At 34.2% G+C, this 27,661-nt stretch overlaps 1 protein-coding gene across 2 annotated transcripts in view; it reads right to left on the reverse strand.

The window, feature by feature from the left end:
- Positions 1-2,460: 2,460 nt before the first annotated feature.
- Positions 2,461-27,661, reverse strand: part of LOC147762152 (uncharacterized) — a 235,377-nt gene continuing 210,176 nt past the window's right edge. Inside the window, exons 1-3 of one of the 2 annotated variants that reach the window (XM_087010708.1) lie at positions 10,307-12,357; positions 9,448-9,589; positions 2,461-3,358 (exon numbers count right to left, since the gene is read on the reverse strand). In XM_087010708.1, the coding sequence (XP_086866834.1) occupies positions 3,343-3,358; positions 9,448-9,589; positions 10,307-11,513 (1,365 nt within the window). In that variant the 5' untranslated portion in view covers positions 11,514-12,357 and the 3' untranslated portion in view covers positions 2,461-3,342. Of the gene's footprint in view, positions 3,359-9,447; positions 9,590-10,306; positions 12,358-27,661 lie in introns of those variants that run through there. The other variant, XM_087010707.1, reaches the window with a different exon arrangement.

Below are 27,661 nucleotides of genomic sequence, written 5' to 3' on the forward strand. Positions count from 1 at the left end.
CCATAGCTGTTAAAATATTTAAAAAGTTTACAAGTAAAGGATAAGAATAATCCAACCTGAAGAAAACGATTTGACGCCTTTTTTATTTCAAAATGATTTAGTTACACATACTAGAATGATAATACCTTTCATTAATTTTTGATTTAGAATGGAAAACTAGTTGTCAGGACTGAGATATCCGCAATCAATGTTTTGATTGATCATAGAGCAGCATTGACGGACATATTGGTTTTCCTTGTTTGTATCATTTTACCTAAAATATGTTTTATTGTCTGCTGTGTCTTGAACGCAGGTATATCGTTTTTCACTTTAAATATGTATTTATATTTGTTCCAGTTAAAGTCTATTTCAGTTAAAAGCCATGTAGTTTTACAGTTGTTTCTTTGCCCTTCCATTATGTTTTGGAGGCCATTTTTATCAAAATAACTTGCAAAAATGAAATAAATGATCGCACTTTGCATGGATATAAATATAAATATGCAATGATGAGCAATGGAGTGAAGCATTATTTTTTATTTGAATGTATGGCTCTCGCTATTCACATAACAAATTGACGGCCATCTTGAATTTTGAAAAATTGTTAATATCTCCTACGTATCAATTGGCAAATAAAGTCAAGCTTATAAGCTTCTCTAAGTTTTGTAACCCAGATGAAACAATTTCTTTTAAAAAAGCTTGCAAGATATAACATAGCAAGCTTTGACTATGGGGCTCGTCGGAGTGGAAAATGGACTCTCAGGAGATGGCACCGTCTGCCACCATCTGATTAATGTCAAATAAGCAGTTTCTGAGAGTTTAGGATCATGACTAACAAATTATCATAATGGACATAAATAAAAAAAGGCGGAAATGTTTTTAATAAGACTTAATTTGCAAAAAAAAAACGAACTTATTTTGCAGCTATTTTTACTTTCTGCCATATGTTTGACGGCCATTTTGGCTTTTTTGCTAAATGTAACGGGCTTAAGTGTATTCACTAGTACTGTTATGCTCTCCTGATAGGATACACGTTCAAAAAAGCTGTTGATAAAGTTTACCCGGCGACTTCTGCTCGTTTTTCTATTTTTTCTCATAAATTGGCGGCCATATTGAAAAATGCTCAAGGTCTCGGAAATAGCAACCAAGCTAATTTTGCTTCTCTCGACCTAAAGAATGCATTTCAGCGAAAAACGTTTACAGGAAAAAACATTGCAGGGTTAGCGTTCTGGCTACTTGACTATTGGCTATAGTTTTCACTTAGCAATTACCACGCCTTGGTGCATGGGAGTTGTAGATCCCACACTGAAAATGCCAATAAAGAATGAAAATTTACCCCTAAAAATTCATTAATTAAAAAAAAAATAATAATGATAAATAAATAAATAATAAAATAAAATAAATAAATAAATAAATAAAATAAACAAATTAAAAAAAAAATCCAATGAGACTAGTATTCTGCAGTGGGCAGTGGTGGATTTAGAGGGGGGGGGGGGGGTCAGGGGGGTCCTGACAAATTTCACAAAAATTGTCTAACTTTATGAAAATTGTTTAATTTAGTAAAATATACATTCCTTTAAGTTTGAAGAGAATAGGTCAAATAGTTTTTCCTCAAAGGGTGTTATCTGCAGACATGAACCTAGGTTTCAAAAAAAAAAAAAGAAGAATATTAATAATAATAAATAAATAAATAAAAAACCTCTGAACATTTATCATGGGACCCTACACCTAACCACCTAATTAACCAGCCAGGGGTCTGGGGGCTGCCTTAGGAATTGAATTTAAAAACACAGAAATTCCACGGTTCCATGGAAAAAGCTCATGTCTGTATCTGTATGGCATTTATACTGAAGTAAATACAGAAACCAACAACTTTTGAAAAAAATGGTACAACCAAGTTGATTTTCTAACTCCACCTGTACTTAATGAATACTTATCATTTGTATAAGTTTGAAGACATAAGTTTACATAGTTTTCTAATAATAATATTTTAGTTAAACCATCACTTGAAATACACTGCCACTTTTTGTTGGAGATCTTAGGGCGCATTCCCATAGATTTTAGATTGATCTATTCCCATGGGGAGTCTCACTAGATTACTGTCAGATAATCCAGCTTAAATGTCCGTCCCGCCTACTACAAGCTGTAAGGGGGTAATTAACTTCCGTGCGTGGTCGGCTGACTGCAATTTAGCGTGAACCCCCAGGGAGATGGGTCTATCTAGTGAGATCGATCTAAATCTCTGGGAATGCCCTCTTACACTTCCTCTGTAGCTGCTGCTTTAATTGCAATACCTTATGTGAATTGGCTTCAGAATAGATGGTTATTTACTATGTAAGAGAGCAAGAAAGTTTTATACGTATTTTGTTTCATTTAATTTTTATGGACTTTTTTAAATACAAATTTTTAAAATTATCCTAGTATTTCAAGTAAAGTTTTTAGCTTATAAATCTTCAGAGTTTAGACAATAACCCATTTCACGCGTTCAAGTTGGATAATTTTATTTTGTTAGTACATCTTTAGGTTTGCTATTTAGAAAATGATTTCCCATCATATTTGATCTACGTTTCTACCCATAGTAAAACAAAGAAAGCTAAGACGTAGTTATTTAGTGCACAGAGAATTTCGAGTGTACTGTGAGTAAAAGAGACAAAATGTTATAATTACTTAGTTTACCTTTTCAATATACTTTTAGCTTGAAAATGGTTTTTGTATTGTTATTTTTGCTGAATTTGAGCAACTTTATACAACTCTGATGAATAAGCATTATAGGGCAGTCATCACCTACTTTGATGGAATCAAATATTTCTAATAATATTTTTAACATTTTTATTTCCAGACAACATAAAAATATGTACAATGCTTTACACCTCTAACAATTCAATTAGTGAGATAACAAATCTAACATCAGAACATTCAACATAATTCACCATAAACATTTTCTCTTCTGTAAGCATTTGCCTCATTTTCAATTTCCATATTACTGTGATTACAAGACCAACCTGGAAGGGGGTGATTAAGACACCCCTGCACACCCCTTAAACAATCAGAGTGTGCCCCAATAGCTTTAACATTGTCTTCACACCAAATGTCAGTCACTATGTCAGTGCTCAAAGACAATATAAGAAAACAGAATTCATTACTTTTTAAAGTCACATGTGCATATTCTCAACCATGCATATGCACTATTATGATATGACCTTGTTTATATTACTAGCAAGACCAAGAATAAAAAGGCCTAGTTTACAGCTTGTGAACTTGGTTTCAGATTATTGTTCAACATTCATTGGCTCCTTTCTTTTTTTTATGTCAGTGGAGAGTTATCAAATCCTTTTCAATGCTGTCAGGAAGCACTCCAAAGGTCTCCTAATTATTGGATAACCTGTAAAAAAGCAAATGAAAAACTTCAATATTTCACAATGACACACTACGGCTATGTTAATAAACAAGGCAGAAAAGCTGCCGAATGTACAGACAAAAAGCAGAAAATGAATATGCAGAAAATAAGTCATTTTGTCAATTTTGATGCAATAATAAATAATGCTTATGACAGCGTAGTCAATCAACACTAAAATTTAATCATGCACAACAAGTAATATGGTCAATAAGATTATAGTTTCAGGATCATGGGAGTTCAAATTCACATAATAAAAATCCCAATATGTGAAAAATGATGACAGTGCATACAATAATATATAATGTTTGAAGACATAAATACCAATACTATTGCTTATGTGGAAATACAGAAAATGTACAGAGCTTCAGGTGGATGGGAGTTAAAAGTCACATCTTGAAGATGCCAGTGTTTTAAAAAAAAATTAAAACATAACAAAAAATATTCCAATAAAGCTGCTATTCAAACTTTTAATCTAGTTATATTAGCACAATATGAATAATCCCAGTGAGCATGAGGATAATAAGGCACTGTTTTTCATCTATAGCATTAATGTTAGCATTACACATATTTTTTTTTTTCTTTTGTAAAATTATTTGCAATATTAAGCATAATTATCACTCATTCCTAATCATGTGACACTGTTAATTTAGATTTTTACAAACTGTATCTGGCAGAGAGCTAAACATTTGGGAGTTTACAGGGAAATCTCAAAATATGTGTTTTATGTAATCTCATTTAATGGCCAGATAAATCAACCAATAAGACTTGTTTTCCAGCTAAAGCAGTATTTAAGTCCCGTTTCTTTCCTGTAAGTTCAGACATGCTGAAACTGCAGGTTCAATCAGTAATGACCGGCAAAATTTGTCTGGATCGGTAAAAAATTGAACTCTGGCGGTCCAAAGGACCAGCAAGAGTTTTAAGTGCCACCATTTTGAATTTACAGTCCTCATTTGACATACTTCACTAATAAAATTATATAAAACCCACAGGGTTTTCCCCTGCAGTTACTTATCATGCAAGAAATAAAAAATGATAACATTCACAGACAAAGTAAGCTAGCCAATCATAGTATCTGTCTCAGAAGAATAGAGTAATTTTCCTATGGGGAAGCCTCCTGCTCCGGATATTATACACTCAGTCATTGGTCTATTAATTGGGACATACAGACAGCTATTACAAGAGTGGTCCATGCTGCCTAGCAAGGCAAATGCACAGCAAGGCATATGTTTACTGCACAGCAAGGCAAATGTTTACTGATAAACTTTGATACCTGACTCTTTTCTCAAGAACAGTTATTCGTACAGAAGGCCAGGATAGTGACACCTGACCTTAAAAGGTATGCAGACATCCTTTTATGTATTTATCTTTTTAAATTTTATTTTTATTATTATTATTATTATTTTTTTTTTTAAATAACATTGTTAGCATAGAAATGGGGTCACCTGATTTACTCAGTTTGATTTCCCAATGTTATCAGTGGTAATGTTTATAAGTCTTTTGGATACTTCTGTTTATATTCAGCCTGTTGCATATTGCTGTTTTATGTAAAGATAGTTTTAAAGTTTGGTTACTTCTTCGAAAGTGATCCGTGGTGAATGAACATTATTTAAATGTCCAATCAGCATTTACGTATTGAATACACTAGGGGAAGTTGTCATTACAAGTTCAAGTATTGATATCATCATTTTTTTTATTTTAGAATATGATATCGCTGAGCCCTGACCAGGAAGCCGTTCATTTCCACAGTGAAGTGGCTAACATGTATCATGTATTAACATTTCCATTTGGTCTACAATCACAAATATGTCCTATTTGTGTAGCATCAAATTTGCAAATGATTTTTGTCGATAAACTCAGGAAAAAGGAATACTGATTTAGTTATTTGCAAACTGGCATGAATGAGAAAGGCCAAAGATTGCTATGTTCAATGGTGCATTTTATTTAAAGGACAAAGTGTGGAATTTCAGGACATTCAAAGGAAGAAACAAAGTCAAGCACTTCTTAAGGCCTATATGCACCCTGGAACTTGCGAAATGAGAACCACAATAAAGCAGTGCTTCGAGAGTGTCAATTTTTCTTTTTAAATATGCAACATGTCTAAATTATTGATACTATTTATATTGAATATACACGTACATAAGTTCTTCTATGTACTACCACGTGAATGAAATGCCACCAAATTAAATGAAAATATTTTGTCCCGCAAAAATCCATTCGATTTGGCAAATTTTTCATTACTGTCAGTCCGAATGTCTGGCTATTCTGAAAAGTTTTGAGCATGTCTGACTTAAGATTTGAGAAGAGTAATGCCATGGTTTTCCTTTAATGGTCACCAGGGCCCGGTTGCACCAACAGGGCGTAAATTTACTTGGCTACGACTGTCGTAAACCGCAATGCCTGGCTTCCATGCGCCAGGTTTACTTACGCCCGTTGCACCAAGACAAAAACTGATCGACTTAACTACTGCGAGTAACGCTCCGTTGTGCCACTGGCCAACAATAAGTGGATGGTATAATTGGGCAAATGAGGAGTTCTCAGCTGCAGTCATAATGGAATGATGACATAAATAAACACAAAAGGAACATTTCAGTGACGGAGAAATTCATAAGCTTCATTATTCAATTTTGATTTAGAAATAAAACGTTAAAATTGCTGTTGCCTTGGATATATAGCAATAAAATCGTAATATATTATTATAGTAAAATATTATTATAGTATGCTATTATAGTATGCTGTTGTAAATGAGAAAAACGTGATGGAGGCAGTACGTATTCCATTTGTTACTGAATGCAAAAATTGCACCTTTAACGACAACATTGCTTTCTTTTCATAGTTTAACAACAGTGTCGACAATTTTATGACCTTTTTTTCTATGGTTACACCGTGAGGTATCATTTAATTAAATTGTGCTTACATCTTGTAGATTAAGAAATACAAGAGACCTAATATATATTATATGAGCCTTAAATTGTTGATATTCTAAGCTTACGTCTCTATGTTTATATATATATATATATATACAGACGGAAGTTTTGAGTAAGAAACAAATAACAACCCACATTTTCTACGTTAACTGCATTAATTGTCATCAAACTCTAACTGGGCCAGCCTAGCCATAGTGGAAAACGAGCTACAACCGACTTACTCCACCTAGCTAGCAGCCGTAAATTTACGACTAAGTTAAGACCGACGTAAACACTATTCCAGTTTGGTGCAACTGGCTTTTCTCGGGCGTAGCATTTTGCGCCCGGTTTACGCCAGCGCAACTGCTATGCCTCACTTACTACCGGTTGGTGCAACCGGGCCCAGGGCGGCAGTGCCCAAAATAGAGTTTTCTTCAATTCTGATGCAATATTACATAATGCTTAACAGCAAAGTCACCACCAATCTTAAACAATGCACTGCAGGAAACATGGATTCTAATAAATGTGACTAGCTAAGGTTTTCAAGCCCATGAGATTTCTAAGCTACACAATTTCTAAGCTAAGATAGATAGATATATCTGATATAACTGTACTGAAATAAGTTTCTTTCCATTTTCAACACTTTTTTTTACATAAAACAAAAACTAGAAAAGCACTCCGAGACTACAGACATCCGCAAAAGTCGCAATTTTTTATTATTATTGATTATTGATCTGGATCACCACCAAAAACTAATCACTTCTAAGTTAACCCATTTCTGACCTACCCTGAAAATTTCATCAAAATCAGTCCATAACTTTTTGAGTTATGTTGATGATTATTGATTGATTGATTATTGATCCGGATCACCACCAAAAACTGATCACTCCTAAGTTAATCTATTTCTGATCTACCCTGAAAATTTCATCAAAATCGGTCTATAACTTTCTGAGTTATGTTGATGACAAACAAACAGACAAACAGGGGTGAAAACATAATATCAATAGAACAATTTTAAATGTCATTTTTAATCCATTCTGAGATTCTGAATGAGGCGAATGATTGAATTTGACAAAATGCAATGATATGAGTTTACTTCTATTTTTAACACTTTATTACACAATACAAGATAACAGGTTTACCATCATTTTTATATATTAAACTTACAAAATATTTTAGGTGGGGCATTCCGTGGTGTTCGTTTTGCATTACGGACGGAATTTTAACACTTTAAAAATAAATTCTACAAAAACTATAATACATACATTGTTCAAATTTGATTAGTGCAAGCCTAAACTTGTGACCAAAAAACTTGAAATAACATGTATTAGTTTTTGAGAAATATTGGTTATTGATCACCATTACGGACGAAAAAAAATGGACAAGCATTTTTATAATCAACTTCAACTTCAAAACTTTGTGACTTTTTAAAGATGAAACTGCATTGACATGGCAATTTCATTATTCTAGTTACTAGAAATGTAAAAGGTTATTAAAAAAAAATTTTTTTTTGTTATGAAATTTTGAAGTTTAAAAAATCATGTCAGATTACGTACAGAAAATTACGGACGGAAAATTTGTCCACAGTGCAAAACTTACACAGAAGCCATTAAAAAAGTACAATTAATCATTTATTCATGGTAAAAGTGAACTATTTACTAAATACGTACATAATAGAAAGTTATTTTTGATGTTGCAGAAAATGCCAAAAGAACACTTTAACATGACTGTCTTTAGAATTAGTTCAATAATGACACTGTTATCATGCCTAAGAATCAAATCCGAAGTGGATAAAATATGCTAAAAAAAAAGCAAAAACAGCACAGATTTTGAAAAAATTGTCTGATCAGACTGATTTTTAAACTTGACCTGTATTTTATGTGTATTCATTAGTTCTGTAAGTTTGAAGACAAAAGGTGAAATGGTTTTCAGTTTATTTGTATAAACCATGGATTAAAGATCCTCCCTCCAAAAAAAAAAAAAAAAAAAAAAAAAAAACTGCATAACTTTTTGAAAAATGGTCTGAAAAGGCTGATTTTCAAACTTGACCTGTATTATATGAATATTCATCAGTTCTGACAAAAGGTAAAAGAGTTTTATATATTTTATTTGTATAAGGGTGGATAAAAAAATTGGCATGATCTGATCAGGCTGATTTTCGCATTTCACTTGTGTTTTTATGAATATTTATCAGTTCTATGTGCTAAATGATAAAAGGTAAAACAATTTGCATATTAGTGTACTGGTTTATAACAATGAAAGTGCATATGGCTATATGTACAGACACATCTGTGTCTGTACAGCAAAAAAATGGTTAGATCATGCTGATTTTTTAATTCGACCTGCATTTTACGCGTATTCATCAGTTTGAAGAGAATAGGTCAATGTACATAAAAACTGACACCAATTCCAGTGTTGGGCTTGACAAGCTCTACAAAATGCAATAAACAAGACGTCTCTAGCATTTTCTCTAGTTCCAAAATAGGTGTAAGAGAGTTTTCAGTTTTGGCACCAAATGGCTACTTCTCCCATGGAAATGCACCGATTGACCTCAAACTTAAGAAAATGAAAAAAGACCGTAAAAGTAACTCTTCATTATAATATGACAGCTTAGGTCTGTGTAGTTTCTGAAAAAAGGCAAAAACAATTTTTTTTTGCAGAAAATTCCCATTTTTACAAATTTTTGGCCGGTTTGATATCAAAAGGATCATTTGCAACAATTGCTACTGGTAAGAAAGCTACTAGTAAATAAGAAATGTTTGAAAAGAAGACCAAGAACAACATACATGGACAACATAAAAGAATAAACTGTCAAAAAAAGTATAGTTCAAGTATTTGAGAGATGTGGTGATCCATGACAGCCAACCTGCCATGAGTGGATGGCACCCAGTGATGATGAAGTACACTCAATTTATAGAACAATTTTGGGTAAATAGTTTTAAGGCCCAGATCTCAAAACAAGGATGACTTTTATTGTCAGTTATCAATTTCTGTATTCTTAGCTTAGTTATGCCAAAAATTTTAACTTTGTGCAAAATAGGCAGCAAGCACCCCCCCCCCTCCCCCAATAGCAATAAGATTCTATCACAAAGTGTTACTTCTACTTTGACCTCTTTCACAATATTTTTAAAGAAATACTCTTTCAGAAAACTTATAGTGTTACTTCCTTACCTTATGTGAGGGATTTTTTTCAATTCCTCCCTCAAAAACTTGTGCAAACTTGCAGATTTCCCTTTCACCATACTAAAAGGCACCTTGAGAACCTCTCTGTATCCTGCTTGATATAGGAATTTTTTGTCAGCCTTTGCTTCACCTGGTGAATAAAGGAAACCAAATCAATGTAACATAAAACATATTTCAATGTCTTACTGAGAGGAAATGTGTGCCTAAATGCACTGAAAAATTAATATTTACACAAAGAAAACCTATTCATGTCAAAACTTTATCACATAGACATATAACACATTCAAATTAAGATGGCCTCTGTTTGAAGCGTGAAATAATATACTGTTACCTGGGAAATATATACCACAGCATGTTGAGATTTAGTGAGGCAATGGAGTATAGTACTTTTTATTTGACATACATACAGAGAGAAAATACTCATTCCCCCCCCCCCCCCCCCCATAAAAAATTACCAAAAAACCAAAAAAGGTACATAGCCATAGTCAAATAACATCTTTAGGTATTACTGATAAATGCTGATTGAAATCAACAAGGCAGGTTCACAGCTTGCAACTTACATATGTTGAATTTATATGAGAAGTGTACTATACAAACATCAGTTGTCTACATTACTCTCTATTGATACATCATTGTTGTCCTTTGTACCCTATTGTTATTCTCAGTACCCCATTGTTGTTATGGCTATATAAGCTGGCCCTCAGTGGGTAACCAGCAAGTATATAGAAGAAATAGGCTCAATACACTGAAGTCAAGCTTGTGTTAGTTATAACCCCAAGCTGCTCATGGCAGCAGGGTGGGCTTACTAAAGCTATCTCTACATACAACAACCACATTTTTAACTCACCAGTTAACATTGGCTTGTTGATAAAGAAATCTTTATCATGAAGAATCCACACTGCTATTCTTCTCCATCTTTCTGGCAAGGCAGACATGTTTTCCATTTTGAGGAATCCATTTTCATCAAAGACTCTGGGCACCAGCTTCATGTCTACAGGTTCATTCAATTCATTCAAACAGAACTCCACAATAGGTTGATATATAGGAAGTACTGGGATGACTCTTGCCATGTGGGGACCACCAAGAATTATCTGTACAGCTGCTAAAACAGCCTTCTTTGAGGAATGCTGACATTTATTTTTCAATTTCTCTGCACAGTATTGGATACCATCTGCTTTGTAAAGGCTTGGTGGAATCTTCTCAACATACTTGTCAATTTGCTCTATTTCTAACCTTCCACACAACTCCACAATCCTTAAACATGTATTTCTTTTTGGCTTCATGACATTTAATGATTCCTCTTTCATCAGACCAGACTGGAAACAACTATCAAGTATTCTACTGAAGACTTCATAATAGCCATGACGGCACATCAAATCACAAGAAATGGAAAGCAATTTGAAAGGGGGAATATTTCTCCCTTGGTTTTGCACTAAATCAACCACTTTTTTTAAAAGAGCAATATTTGTATTGCAATCCATTCGTAGGTAAGCCTGAACTAATCTATAACCACCGTCCCCATCGATATCTTGTGCATTAGCCACAAAGTTCTCAGCAACTTTCAACAGCATTTCATGATCAGAATAATACATTATACCAAATTGCCATGTAATACCAATTTGATGTCTCAATGGCAACAAAGACGCGTGCTTCTTAAATATCTCAGCAAGTTCTGTAACATATTGTACATCCATGAAACCTTTATTCAACTTCTGCTTTTGGGCTAAGCCCAACATCCACTTAATGCACAGGAATGCACATCTCTTGTATTCTTCAGTTCCATCACAAAGCAGAATTTCCAACCCCTTCCATAAAATGTCAGATGGCACCAAATATTCAACATTATGACAGAGGCTGACATACCTGTACACTTCTCTCGGCTCAGAGAATTCACAGTTGAATTTCAGCTCCTGTAAAAAATGTCTTACATCATTTGCATCCACCCATTTTCCTCCCAGTTCACAAGAATAGTATGTTGCAGAGTGTAGAACACTAACAAGCCAGTGAATTTCTTTGCCTCCAAGTTCTTTCCTCTCTAGCTCTGCCTCACTCATCAAGTGCTTCAAGAAAATCCTTATCTGCTCTTCGAAGTATTTCTGCTTGTGTAGTAAAGACAGATGTAACCATCCGTATCTACAGTAGCCTCTATTCTAGACTCAACATGCCATTCGGACCATACCTGTGACATGTGTCTCTCCAGTTCCTTATAAAACTGAAGGATTTCTGGAGATGGCTGAATTAAAACCCCAACTACCAACAATCCGATTAACTGACGTGGAACACTTCCCTCCCTCAAACCTTTGTTCATGATGGTTAGCAGGGCTGATGATAACCTGTCATCTTGTAGAAGATGAGTGTTTTGATATCTTGGAGAATCCCTCAAACATTTAAGACTAACGACTGCATATATATACCGTAGAACTCCGTCAAGGTCCTTTTTAGCTTCATGAGCTTCGTTCTCGTAATCACTAATAATCTCTCCTTCGCTCCTTCCATCTTGAATGAGGTACCACTTCGCGATTTTTTCAAAACGTATTTTTGTGTCTCTGATGATAGCGTTACATTCATCTTTCATCTTGATGGCGTCATATTCATTGATTGTTTTTGTAGAGTATGACAGCTCAGTCCCAGTGGTAAGTCTCCCCAACGACCAAACCCACATCTTGTGAGGGCTTCGGAGTTGTGAAACGGCGCATGTAAACCGCTGTGATTGGTGGCATTGTGAGGGTTGTGCCAAACACTGAGCTATTCTACCAACAAAACTGTGTCGACTACAACTTCGGTAGACATATCTCAGTGCCGAATAAAACATGATTACATGATTAAAACGTTCCCAGTACTGAACACGTCCATGGCCTCCACCTCGACCACGAGGCAGTTGAGGCAAGCTCGCATTTGTAGAAACGGCAGGTCAGGTCACAAAATGGCGGAAAACGGCATCTCAGGCTACGAGAAAAAATGACATAAAAAGCGGAACCTCATACTAGAGAATTAATACCCCTTTCAACGCATTTTTTACGTAAACAGCCAAAACCTGTATTTTTTATATCATGTTACCTTTTCTCAAGCATCTGCCCTGGCTATAATTAAGGGTACGGGTTCTTTTAAAAACTTAAAGAACTGATCATTTTGGCCAAAAAATGAATTTACTGGGGTAAACAACAATTTTTCCAGTCTTACTAATGGTTAATGAAAACATCAAGACATTCAAAGTTAGTACCTGTTTTTTTCTTAAAAGTTTTTTTTTTATATTCTCTTAAGCATAAGAGATTATTACAGAGTGTAGCCATCTATAGAGGTCACTTGGTGTGATGACAAGCACAAATTCCAGAATAATTGCGTTAACTGCCGTTTTTTGAGGTAAAATAGAATTTATTACATTTCTATGAGTTGTTTACAATGTATTTATTATGAAATATAGATATCATGCGAACAGTTGTTATCCCTTTAAAGTAGGTCCTACATGCTGACGCCACAAGATAATAATGAATATGACTCTTGTTAATTACATGTATGTGGACTTTTCTTTTAACAACAACAATTTCTACATAGAATTGACGTCATCTCTCAGCTGGCCTATGGAAGAAATTAAAAATTAATATATATATATAGAATTGACGTAGAAATTAAAAATAAATATATATATAGAATTGACGTCATCACTCAACTGGCTCTGGTACAAAGTTATTTTGTAAAGGCATTATTAATTGACAAAAAATGTCTCTTTTAGTTGGAAAAGGCGTCCTTTAAAAAAGAATTCGTCAGTGGGGATTTTGGGGGATAGTGAAGAAACAATTAAAACTGACAGCTCATCAAAGGGATTCCTGGATAAATGAGATTATCTGTTATCAATATCTCTACCTGGTGAACATTTTGATCTAAGGCAGGCATTTATAATTTTTCTCAGTGTCACATTGTTCATTTTCATAATTATATTCATTACAGGGGGGATTGTCCGGGGGTCGGTTGTCAAGGGGGTAATAGCCCGGGGGGGGGGGGATTATCCCGGGGGGGGGGGGGGGGTCCTGATAGCTGCGACCACATCGCATCCAGCCACCTAGCGCGTTCAAATATTTTTTCAATTTGTCATCCTTTCGCTGTCCTTTTCTCGAATCCCTTAATTAATATGTACAGTTAGCAATTATTGATAATCTCACACAAAGTGGTTGTGGCTTCAAAATACATTTATTTAAGACATATAAAACAAAATACGTATCTAAGCTCACATATAACATGGCACCGACAACAGACGAGGTTGGCCACTCACAGGCCAACATAATGTTATAATAATGATATTTATTCTTGCAAATATAAGTTAGATTTTACATGGACTATAGAAAAGTGATAAAAGTAACTAAAACACATTATAACATTATCTACTAACAACATAAAGAAGATTTAACTGAATAAATTATGAAATCAATCTGCTCTTTAAAATAGTTCAATAACATAAAATAGGAATTCAATTATTAGAACATAAGATAAATCAGTTTAAAGTTTAAAGTATTGACATTTATACATTAAAATCCTTGCGAGTCCATGGGATAAAAGTCTTTGCTCAAACAAGTTTTAGAATATAAAAATTCTGAGGGTGTCTTGGGGAATGCGAATATTCTATAACTTTTGGTATAAGAAATGATGTGGTTTATGATCTTCCATACATGCTCTTCCATACACATACATACATACATACACACACACATGAATATTTAACTACTTAAATCATTGCTCTGTTTTGCACAGGAATGGAATTTGTCTCTTTAAGGCCGGGGTTAACTGGGTGTTTGGATACAGTATCTTAAATATGTAGTGATACATATAGGCAGGACACAAAAAGTTCTAGTAGAAAACAAAATAATTCTCATTTATTGCAATTAATATAACAAAAAATGCACATTTGTATGTTTATGTCAGACGAAATGTCACAGTTACAATCTACACGTGTTTGCAGGGACACTCTTGTTTTAGTCAATTCCTTTTCCATTAAAAGGAAGTTTTTTTTACCCACTAATCTCGCAGACCCCGAAGTTAAACATTGTATTCGGTTGATACAATGAGAAATACAGGGTGTCCCAGTATAAACGGGGCCGTTTATTTTCTGTTTACAAATTATATACAATTTATATATATCTGAAAACTGCAGAAGTTAGCAAATCTACTGCTACAAACAACATGTCACGTGCTCTACTGGCAAAGATTTTGTCGTCATTTATAGAAAATACTCCAAATGTGCTCTGTTATACATTGCACAGTGTCTTTCAATTCAAAATGTAGTTTTATTAAGTAGTAAACATCAGAATGTCAATTCGAGGACTAGCGAAAACGTTCTTCAAAAGTGTATTGAACGAAACAGATCTGGGCACTCAACCGTATGTATGCAGTCACAGACTACATATTCCTCCGTTTAAATCGCACCGCACGCACAGTCTGTTCTCACGTGGTCTTCTGACTCACCTGTCCATCAATCATCACTGTACTAAATATAAACATATCAATCATACACTGTAAATCTACAAAGTTCATTAAGTTTCCTGTTATAACCTCTCAGCAAAATTGAACTAAATGTAACGTACACCATCCCACCAAGGAAAATTTCAAATTTTATATTAAAAGAAAAAAAAAGGGCAAATAGAAAAGATCTCATGTTGAGCGATCTTTCAATATTTGATTTAAGCTTTCAAGTAAGACAATATTTTTTATCAGTGATAAGACAAAAAGAAGATATCCTCCAACAGAAGTAAATATTATTTGTTGCAAATAATAGTACTAAGGACTAAGTCGGCTATAAAAACTTTATTTAACTGGGGCCTACCAATAGTCGCATGCAGTGTATATGGGTGTATTCCCAGAGATTTAGATCGATCCAGAGATTAAGATTTAGATCGACCTAACTCCCTGGGGGTTCACGCTAAATTGCAGTCGGCCGAGCACGCACCATAGTTAATTACCCCCTTACAGCTTTCAGTAGGCGGGACAGAGGCTTAAGCCGGCTAAGCTGACAGAAATCTAGTGAGACTCCCCACAGGGATAGATCGATCTAAAATCTACGGAAATGGGGTCTATGTGTATATAGCTGTACAAGTAAAGCTATCGCCTGCGTCCGTCGTCGTCGCCGTGTATATTTCACTGTTATAGCAGTGAATTGATTATGTGAATCTTTTATTTTTTATTTTTGTTATTCTCAAACTTACTAGAGTAATCCATATCATGGTAAATACAGTCCACGATCAAATGGCAGATATATTGGGTCTTTTTTCCTTAAATTATCCCTCTTTTTTACTTTTCTGTTATATATTGTAATGTAAGATTTGTTAACGCAATAAAATGAAAACCCCGTGACTTATCATACTGAAATTTACAGAATCACTTTTTAGCATGAGTATTAGAATACAGGCCAAGGGCAAATGCCAACTTTATCGGACCATTTTTGGCGAAGGTTATCCCATGTCCCCCTTTCCTTCGAATGGAATGTGTCGTCTCTCCTGACGCTCTGCTTTCCATAGCGGTTATAGTACAGCTTGCTCGAGTCCGTCTTAACGATTAATAAAATAATTTGTAATCGGATAGGCTATACATAAATATTCTGTCGTTAAAGAGTCTAGTTTATGATTTTAGTCGCTACGAGAGAAAATAATAAAATTTGATAAAAGTATTGATCAAATAGGCCCATGATCATTAATATAAAGCGTGTTATTATAAATAGGTAAGAATTTACAAATAATTAGCTTCTCGATCCTAGACAACGTCTCGACGTGAATTCCCAGAGAAAAAAATGTATCGCCTGCAGGGGTCTCAAGTAGCCCTACGGTTACCACTGTTACATGGTACTTTTTTTCACATACTAGTAAATGAAATTCATGACATTTGGACACTCTTGAAATAAGTGCATTCGGTATAAGAAGTTTCGAGTATTAAAAAAAAATATTATGATAATAATAAGAAATTGATCATATCAGCGTCCTATGTCATTCATCGCTGTCTTTACTAGCACAATATGATGAAATTCATGGACACCGTCATAATCATGTTGAGATAGACTATGAGGTCAAATACTGTAGCATTAAAACTGTTGTAACTCAACTTCCTCTATTCTCCCGGACCATTTACATACCTGTCAACAATGACAATTGCCAGAGAGGGAGATTCCCACGCATGCCCTACGTCCCCCACCCCGACACACACCCATACACACAAACACAAACACACACACGCACACACACACACACACAAAACTATTTTTTATGCTTTGCAAAGTAACGCCTCGGTTAGAAATGTGTTGTTAGCAGTTTGCTATAGTAGAATACTTTGACTACACAAAATGATACAGAAAAATCAAATCTGCAATTAAGAACTTTATTATATTCCAATTCAAATCATTCAATGTTTCAAGAAATCAATCAGCTGTTTTACAACTTAGTCATACTAACAGCCTGTTTTAATCAATAATTAAAATAAGTCAATTTTTGCGCTCCGATATTTCCGTCGCCGTTCTCCGTTATGTGGCTTTCATCGGGATTCAGCTTTTTGCACACCTCAGGTAGAGGTGACACTTACGTCGTTAGCCAAGCTTTCTGTTACTGGAATATTTTTGAAATATTGTTGAGATTTCTTTATGAAGTACCAAATATCTCACTTCGAAAAAAATTCATTTGTTAATTTTTTTTAAAAAAAATCATCATTCTGTCCTTCAAACCGCAATCTGTACAACTCTTTTTTTTTTTAGCAAATTGCCTATGCCAATGGGGACAGCTCGGCAAAAGCACTAAATCTCACTCATTAACACTTCTGTTTTATGTTTTCTGATGTATTCTGGATAATCGGGCAAATAAGCCCCAGTGCATATATGAAAATGTACAATATTTTGTGTAAGTCGGCAAACATACTTGATGTGATAAGTGCCGACAGTTTGTGTAGTTCAAAAAAAGCAAACTTTGACATCATGTAAATTCTGTCGGCACTTAATGTTCCATCTGTTACTGACAGTAGGAAACACTGTCACGGCGTAGGGATTTTAAGTCGTTTTTTCACGCGCCATTACGTTGCGTTCGTTGTGTGTAAAAACGCCAATTTCAATGAAAAATGCCGATAATTTCTTTCTCTTTTAATTTTTTGAAATTTCAATTTCAAGACATGATAGACGAGTATGTAAGCTTCATTTTTTATTCATTGGGCCAACATTTCAGAGGAAGAATTTGGTAGAGTAAATCAGCCCTAAATTATAACGTCACGGTGATTTTCTAGCATAACAACAGCATAACATTTGCTGGAAATTATTTTCATTTTAGTTCCTTTCGTAGCGTTGACGCTTTGCCAGTTAATTTTCTAGAGCGCCGCTTTTAGTAACATTGGCGCTCTTTCTCATTAGACGTCATATTTGAATTCGAAGTCCATCTTTGTGAATTACTATAATTGAAACATACGGTAGTTATATAAGTAGAAAAGATAAATCTGAACAGGTTTTTTAAAGAGACAAAAGTTGTAAAAGTTTGTATAACTTGGTGTGCTAAAGTTAAAGGACAACAGTACACACCCGAACGCAATTTCCCCCAACTCTCCCAAACCTTTTATACTATCACCATACCCCTTCCCCCCCATCATTTTTGTGCCGTTTAATTTTAACATATTTCCTTTGATCCAACTTTCTCTATTGAATGGTTCGTCGACATCTGATTTAAACTAAAATATCATAATGTCATTTCCAATGGCTTATTAGCTAATTTTTGTATGAACTTTTTATCCCCCCTCCTCACCTCGCGTTATGTCTTCACTAACACAATAGGGTGATATTTGTGGAGTTCGTCACAATCATGGTTGAGACAGCATCAGAATCAAAACACCGCAGTCTCTGTCGTAAGATCTACTTGGTCAAACATAGCAAAAACTGCTCAGATATTCAAATCAGTGAACCTTATTGAGTCATATCAAGAAAGCCAGTGACCTACATAATGTCGTTTCAATTTGGGGTTGATAAGGATCTGAAGTTAATTTTCGTCTGGCATTTTTTGAAATATACTGAACACAATTAAAAGGCGTCCAATGTATTTTTGATGTTGTAAAGTACAAATGAAGTTTCATCCATAAAATATTGGTGAGAGTTGTTAAGGAAAGGCGGTCACTTCAGCCTGCCACCTCCCCCTACCATGAATGTAATGGGATGGACAGCCTGGAAGGAGACGTCACTGCCTCAGTGCTGAGTGATCAGGAAGTGGAGCGAAGGCGGCCTAGATATTAAGTATACCAATATCGTAATTTCAGCCATATCAATATAACGTTTTAAGAAACCAATGTTAGGTATTTGGTGATAAGTTAATTGTGATTTATTTTTGAAAAGTATTTTGACGCCCGTTTGCTTAAAAGTGGTTTTGAACATTTCCCAACATTTTCCCCACGTACTATTTATTTCCTCCTTCGCTTCATCTCATCACGTCTCATAAAACAAAGGAAGATGCAGTTGCAATTCATGTTCAGTATTTTGAACTTCGTCGGTAGAAATAATAGTGGCAGTGGAAGTTTACCGTGAGAAATGGCCAAGGAGGGGAAAATGCTGTGAAATGTCTTGTGAGAGTCTGGCTATTGGTACGTTGATATTTAATGAGCGGTTGGTAGTGGAATTATAGAATATGTCATAGGTATAGTAACAAAACGTCCATTTCCTAAGTAAAGAACGTAATCCAGGTATTAAGGGGGTATAGTAATACACTTCCATTTCGAATATTGGCAAGATTCGTAAATTAAGATTTAATATTTCATTTCAATAAAATGTGTGAGCTAAACTGTGGTTGTATTGATTTCTGCGTGACATGTTATAAGAAGAACCCTTCAAGACATAGGGGGCGAACTGATGACCCGAAATGCTGTTCTGAACGGGTTTGAAAAGGTTTTATCCAAAGGTGTCTTTTACGTGTTTTATATCAATATAGCATCACGAATTTGAGGTGATTTACGAATTAAATGTTACATATTTAAAACGTAATCATATATCAGAAAGCATGGCCATCAGTTAAAAACTTGCTTTATTGTATTGAAGTATTTGTATACTATCGTAGTTTCAAGTTTGTCACACGTGACAATGTGAAATGGTACTATATGTGGTATTCTTCAGCAAGACAGCAGGGGATGACTTTCTAGTTTACTGTAGATGCGAATTAAGTGCGCAAAAGTATACAAATTAAATGTCGGTTTAAAGCCAAATATTTTTCTTTAATATTCAACAATTTCACCTAAATCACCAAGGAACACATTATCGAAACCATTTATAAATTCTACAAGTCCGGTGTCGAATTCTTATAATTTCTGTTATTACCAGCGTGAGTATACTCTTCAGTCTCATTCTCCAAATTGACTGAAATCCAGAATATAACGACTGACGCTCATTGTGTGTCTTTCTTTTAATGTTCAGATGGGAAAAACGGATTACCGCCTCTTGAAATTTAAAGGAATAACAACTGTTTGTGAGATATCCATATTTCACAATAAATACATTGTAAAAACTCATAGAAATACAACAAATTCTATTTAACCCCAAAACGACGGTTAGCAAAGTTATTTTGGAATTTGTTCTGGCCATCACATCACGTGACCTCCATAGATGGCTACACAAAAAAGAGATTATTACAAAAAAAAAAAAAAAACTTTTTAGAAAAGAAAAAAAACAGTGACTAATTTTGAACGTGGGAATGAATTCATTTACAATTGGTAAGTATGGAAAAATTGCCCTTTACCCTAGGAAAATTCATTTTTTGGCCAAAATGATCAGCTGTTATCTCTTTAAGCATTTGCTGTCTTGCTGAGTAAGAGATGCCATTTAACGTATCAAGATCGATTATTTTGTCTCATAAGTGAAGTACTGTATGTAGAATTAAGAAATTTCAATTTCCATTTGAGAAAAATCCCTTCTTGAAAAGCTGATTTCGTATATGTAAATACCACTCATGATGGGAAAGAAACTACTTTCGTGTTTTACTTACCTCTGAACGTACTAGTAGTTCTTACAACGTAAAATATGTACACGTTTTATCCTGAAATATAATTTTTTGCCATTAATCTGTTGGACAAATACAGGTTCTGGGTACAAATGATGGGACCATTTATGTGAATGAAAAATATTTAATTTTCCAAATTTAACTGTTTTCGGCAATTCAATCTTACCATCATCCTTCATTCTATCGACCAGATGATGCAGAAATTATTGATATTTATTCGAATTTAGAACAATATGTGTTCAGAAGGGTTTTATTTTTCCAATTGAAAATGGATGTAGGAATTATGATAAATTTCGTGATCTGTCCTTTGGATTTAACTCAGATTTCATAAGTGAGCATGTAGTTTGTTTTCTATGTAGTTTTTGTAAGGGATTTTTTTAAATTTCATTTTAATATCTAACGTCCATTAGTCCTCCCATTTTGTCAATAGCTGTATATACGTCGTATATGTTTTTACGTATGACTTTTGACATTTTTTTTTTTTTTTTTTTTTGCCAAACATAACGAAAGTGCGTGTCTGTTTTTTTTTCCAGCGATAAGTGTCCGACTTAAATTTTTTTTCAATTTCATATTCCCTATATAAACTAGTGTTTATTATTCTGTCCATTTTGTCAATAGCTAGGTAAACGCTGTATGTGATTTTATGTTAGTACTTTTGACACCGAGTCCAGAATGGGTCTCTCTCCTCGGGGAGGGCGGAGACTACATCCACCATTGTTTTTTTTTAATGAAGAAGTTGGAATATTTTGTTTGTTTCATTAAGATCAAACATAAGACCATTAATGTGGTAGACAGTTTATTTGTCAAGTCGAATAGATAAGAACGTTATATTTTTTACACCTGTAAGTGAATTTAAATGCAGACACCAATAATATTCTCAAATATACTTGTAGTAATAAAAAGACAACACAAAGATGTTTTATAGATAAATGTTTTATAAATAATTGAATACAGCAAAATAAATTCGAATTGCTCTTAATAAAAAAACTTATTGAATATACAAAATGTCTTAGTGTTTTTACTGATGGCTATATTTCTCAGTGGTAGCCTGGGGTTGGGGTTCGATTCCTGGCTCGGGCACTTTGGAATTACAATGAGGTGCTATTAGAATTTTTCTTTGGTTACTATAAGAAGGAAGTCCACCCGGGGAGGGTGGGTGGGAACACTTAGAGAAGTAGGTAAGGCGCTTGTCTCTGAGACAGAAGGTCCCCAGTTCGATTCCTGGCGCTTCTAGGTCCCAACAAATTACCTTTTGCAAAAATAAACCCAAATAAACTATTTACACTACTACAAGAGGATCATACGAATGAGGAAAATCAAGCTGAGACAGTAGCTCAATAGGTAAGGCGACAGATCAAGAAAGAGAAGACGTCTAAGTTGATAACCAAAGGTTCAAGGCGATTTGAAGACAAGAATGAACAAGCGGCATTTTTTGCACATTTTGAAACTACATCTATTACAACTTTCATGTACGTTTATTAAAAGAAATACAAGCAATTGCGCCGTACATAAAATAATTTTCATAACGACTGAGCATTTCGAGATGTAAATCAATCTTAAATACAACTATCTACAACTAAATGTGTGGGAGATTTTATGCACTTTTGAAAAGTGTCGCTCAATATCAATTTCATTTTAATATCTAACGTCCATTAGTCCTTCCATTTTGTCAATAGCTGTATATACGCCGTATATGTTTTTATCAATCTTTTTGATTTTGAAAAAGAACATGAAATTTTGGGCTTTTTGCCCAGAGTTTAAAGTGAAAGTTGAAGATTTGTCGCGATGTACTTTACAGCCATCGTTCAAAGTTGACATTGAAGTATTTGTCTTATGAGTGAGCCAAATTGTAACAGTATTGAAATTCAAAGTGCATATGATCTCGTGTGAGCGTTCTCCTCGCACGCGGGAACGCATTCATGACCCTACAACTAACTCCATGTTGCCATGCTGATGAGCACACACAACACCAAACAGCAGTCAAACATTATTCAGCTCGGTAAATTTGCTTTTTTCATAGATAAATAAATATGCACCTGATATTGTGCGTCATTTTTTTCTCTTTTAAATCTTAAAATAGGATTTAGGTGGCACAATTTTGAGTGAACACTTAAATTTACGCGTCGTGTGAATCAAGAACAGCATGAAGACATGGTCAGTTTACAACCTTATCCCAGTCATAGTAATTTTTAAGAAAAATATGTAAACAATTTGAAAAGGTTATGCAAAAACAAGACTAGTTTACTTAAAATAACTAATTACATTTACTCAGAAAAAGCTAATAAACTCAAAGATCTCTGGTGTTCAGTGATCAAGAAACACTCAATAAAAATAACCCAACAGCATGTGCAGGACTGGCACCTAATCAGGCCTTTTGTTCTCAATCACCCCTTGATTCCGACCGAAATATAGAATTAAGAAAGTACCAAGTACAAGATCAACATTAAATAAAACACTGACCTTCCAATTTTGTGTAAAACTTATTCTAACCAATCAAGTGTCATTTTTCTGATAATATTTTGATTTTTCATATTTGATTAGACAAAAAAATCACAAAAGAAAAAGGATTTTTTAGACGATAAGTCAGTAAATTGGCAGTTAACAGAAAAATTTCGTGTTTTAGAGGATTGACAAAAGTTGGCAGTCTACAAAAGTTTAATTACTAGGAAATACCCATTACCCCCAAAATAGAGCTTTGCGACAACTGTAGTTTTTGATAAGAGTTTGATAAGGATTTTTCAAAATTTCAAGTTGTAAAAGATGCGATAAATGCCAGTCCTACATATACATATTAATTGACAAAAGACGCAAAAGGAAACACTTCCTACTATCCACTGCTTCTCTTTGTAAACAGTTCCGCTATGTAATGAAGATAAAAGGTTAATTTTCCCTTTTTAATGACAAAAACATATTAATTTTCGAAAAAATACTACCCCAACCCCTGGTTTGATTGTCTGCAAACAAAACATTTCTATCCCTTCCAAGCAATAAAACTATGGGTCTATAACTGATCAGACATACTACTAGTATATCAAAACACCGGGAACCAAAGGAAGTTTATTCTTACCATGTGTCATAACCGCATATTCAATTTTAGAAAGACCCGTTTTAATACGTGTGGGCAATTCTGTAATAACTTGAGCACATTTTACAATTTTATACTGCCGTTAATTCTTAAGTGTCATAATTTGGATTACGTTTATTGTAGATTTATATCTCGGTCATTTCTTCCAATAAAAGATTCCCGTAAAAGATTCTTCCAATGAAATATTCCTGTATACATTTTACGCACGAGTCGCTACGTATTTTTTTCTTAAGTTAACTTCATTAAAATCAATATTTGTATTCATATCCAATTTAATATGAATAATAATGTATTTTTAAGCGCACAATAAAGCGTCTTATTACACATTTGCCCACACATACAATTTTACAATCAATTTTACATTGAACCGGTCGTACTAGCACAGCGCTCTACCTGCACATCACTTAATAATAAATTTAAAACCATTTATTTTATTGTCATAGATCACTTAAGCAAGGCACTTTTTTTGTTTTAGGATAACTTAAAAAGTGTCGTTTCAGGTTAGAGAACTGGTGGGTATGAACAAAAAATTTAAATTGTGATGAAAACATCGTGTGCGGATAGAGTGCTGTACTACAACTTATTTACATATGTATAATAATATACCAGCGACGTGCAGGGTTGACGCTTGGATTTGGTCCATTTTATCAGAAGTTCCATGAATAAAACAATCGTTACACGCTGCATTTCATTTGATACATGTTTTGATGTAGAATATTACAACCCAAAGCAAACATTACATTTCAAACCAAAGCAAATGTCAACCCTGCAAGTTGACTATACGGCAGACTTCGACACGCAAGACACGTTGACATGGGTGCGGGCGCTGGCGAACACGAATCTGATGTCTTTGCTGGGAGTGCGTCCAATCTCATAGTAGACGGTTGTTACGAGGCACTGAAATTAAATGAAAAATGAAATAAATTAAACTAAATCCATAATAATATCTAAGGAATTGACAAAGTGAAATACATAATATTAATAATAATAATCTTGATAGGTTTTTTACTTTCTTAGTTAAACATTATTTTGCGTATTTTGTGGGTAGAGTGATATAAATTCAGGATTTCATTGCTACACGTGCTTATTATCTTCAGAATGATTTTACCAATAACTTTATACCAATACATCCATACTTAAATAAATTCGTAATCCGAATGCTGGCACTTTAGCTCATCTTTTTTTTAAATCAAATAGTTTATGCAAGCATTTTATTTCAGATTATAATATCAAAGACGGTATGTAATCGAAATTGCAATCAGGAAAAAATGAAGTCAAGGGGGTCGACAATGCCTAGCTAATATACGTTTGCATTCCTGGTCGCGGCTATTTCTCTATAAAATAATTTGTTTATTGTCAGTTAGCTTTAATAAATAGGATATATTTGTACAGGTCACTGTCAAAAAATAAAAAAGGCACCCATTGGGAGCTGAGAATGTTACAGTAGTTACCTGCTTTGTCGTCTTGCTTTGTTTAAGACGGAAAAACGAGTTCAGACCTTTGGACGGCTGGAATAATCTTCTCACTTCTTTATGAGTAAATACTTTCCTTCTGGAAAAAGCAATATAAAAAGTTATTAAACTTTCCAAGCTCATTTCAGCATTCATGTCAATGAAATATATCCAAGAGCCATTACGTCTGAAGTGGGAAATACATACTTTTGGATAAAATATCGTCAACATAAACCGATCAGTGTTGCCTTATATCATCTATACAGTACTTACAACAAACTACATCAGTTCTCAGTGCCAAAATTTCAGTTTACGTGTGGAAATTGTGGCAATGTGGCAAGTGAAGCTTCTTCCTCTTCCTTCTGACCTTGGTCCTATCTGAATACCTCTCACCAAAATGCTCACCTGGTTTACATAATAATAGCACTGACTGTGGGATTGTGTTAGAGAAGACACGATGCGGCTTAACGCAATCTAAACGTTATCATCAGGTTATTGCACCAAGGAGTTATAACTCCTTGGGTTTGTACATGTATATCTAACATTTTAATTTTTATGGAGCAGTACATATGAACCCAAACACATATGAACCCAAATCACATAAGAATCAGTTTACTGAGTTACGCATCATTCGTGAAGGTATTGTTTTCATTGTTTGTTCTCTGTTGTCGCGACTCTGTGGTTGCGTGCGACGTTATATATGTGCGCACGAATGTTATTACGTCGCTTATTCTTCTTTGTTACGCTAAAATGATACATACGTTACCGATACATACGTTACCATGAAGCGTGTAAATATTTATTCTATTTTCATTGGTTTTCTTTCGCTTTGTGGGCCAACACTTATGTCTTTTATTTGTGTTTCATTAAAATAGTGTTGGCGCACAAAAGGAGAGACAACCAATGAAAATAGAATAAAAAATATTTTCACGCTTTATGGTAACGTATGTATCAATTTAACGTAACAAAGAAGAATGAGCGACGTAATAACATGCGTGCGCACATATACAACGTCGCTGACTTGATATCTGTAAGATTCTGCAGGGTGAAACGGGAGACATGGCCTAGTCTTTTACCTCTCAAAAAGTTTGCAATATACTTTGTCTTTCAGTGGTCCCCGATTCTTTAATATTACCAATGTTATCACTTTGAACCGCATAAAACACTTTTGGAAGTAAAAGAATCATATTAGAAACTATCACTACACTTTCTTTTTATCATTTTATTTTTATTCATCTTAGTACTGCCATTGGCATATCTACTAGTGCCTCAATTTAGGACTCATTCCCAATGGAACTATTGATCTATGTAAATCGATCCAGCTCCACAGGGACTCTTGCTGAATGAAATTGGATTGGCTCGCCTCCTTTTGTTTATAACATGCTTGTTTTCCATTTTCTACTCAAAGCTAGGGGGTGGTATGCTAATCTCTCAATCTGATTACATTCAGCAAGAGTCCCCCTGAATTGATCTACCTAGACAGATAAAACACTGAATGCACTCTTATTTTTATTGGGACTGAGTTCTTAGACCTAAATATTCTTACACAGTCATATAAATAAAACAACAACAATAAATAATAATAATAATATATAAATAATAATCTTTATTGAGCACTAAAATGCATACATATTACATTTTACAGGCTCTCTACACTAGTCATAACAACTTAGCAACAATTATACAAAGCTATACAATACTTATTGAATGATTACTGGGAAGCAGCACAGAATAAAACGACTATTGCTATTAGTGGGTGTGTCGTTTTTTCAAACTTTCAGTTATATATAGATATAATGTTCTCAAACATGATTCACTTTTTGGACTGAGCAGCCACTGAATTTTTTCATGATCTGTTTTCTGCTCAGGAGGTATCATTAATCTAATTCTTCTGTCACTATGTTCTTCACATTTCAGTAAAAAGTGGATCTCCGTTTCAATTTCATTACAGTGGGGGCACTTGCGATTTTCAGTAGGGGTTTTAGGGGATGTATAGCGGCCACGTTCAATTTCTAATTCCTGGTCACTAATCCGCATTTTTGCAATAGTCTTCATTTCTGATGGGGTGACTTTCATTGACAGATATTTTTCAGGGGTGTAAGTTTTTTTAAGTAATCTGTATGTCCTGAGTTTACTGTAGTTATCACTTTCCAGGTCTTTCCAAAATAGTTTAATATTATTAGTTTAATAATATTATTTAATGTTGATTTATAATTAAAAGTTGGTTGGTACATTTATAATGTTGAAATGATAATTCTCAGAAAAACAAAGGCCAAATACATTTTCAAGAAGTGCATTAAAGTTGAAAGTTATGAATACAGTTTATAAAATCATAATTATAATTACCTAAAATAATACACGTATGATAAATAATGACAATAACTGCATTGCAGACTTTCAATTTAATTTTCAAAGACATAAAAACTGTATTTACCGGTATAAACATCTGTACAGCGCTTTTTACTTACATTTGTGCATTAAAAATGTTCCCATGTAAATTTATATGTACATATTTCATAAGGAAACAAAAGCCTGAAATTCACTGCAAAGAGACTGTAGTTTGCCGCTTTTAAAATGTTCTCTCTCTCATCACTGTATATCATGTCCACAGTGTGTTCAGTGATTTCTATGTGAGACTACAGACACATATACAACTATGATCATCACTATATCTCATGTCCACA

This window comes from Lingula anatina, chromosome 4 (genome assembly GCF_051362555.1).
Source record: "Lingula anatina isolate TDL-2025a chromosome 4, LinAna3.0, whole genome shotgun sequence".
Classification (NCBI taxonomy): domain Eukaryota; kingdom Metazoa; phylum Brachiopoda; class Lingulata; order Lingulida; family Lingulidae; genus Lingula; species Lingula anatina.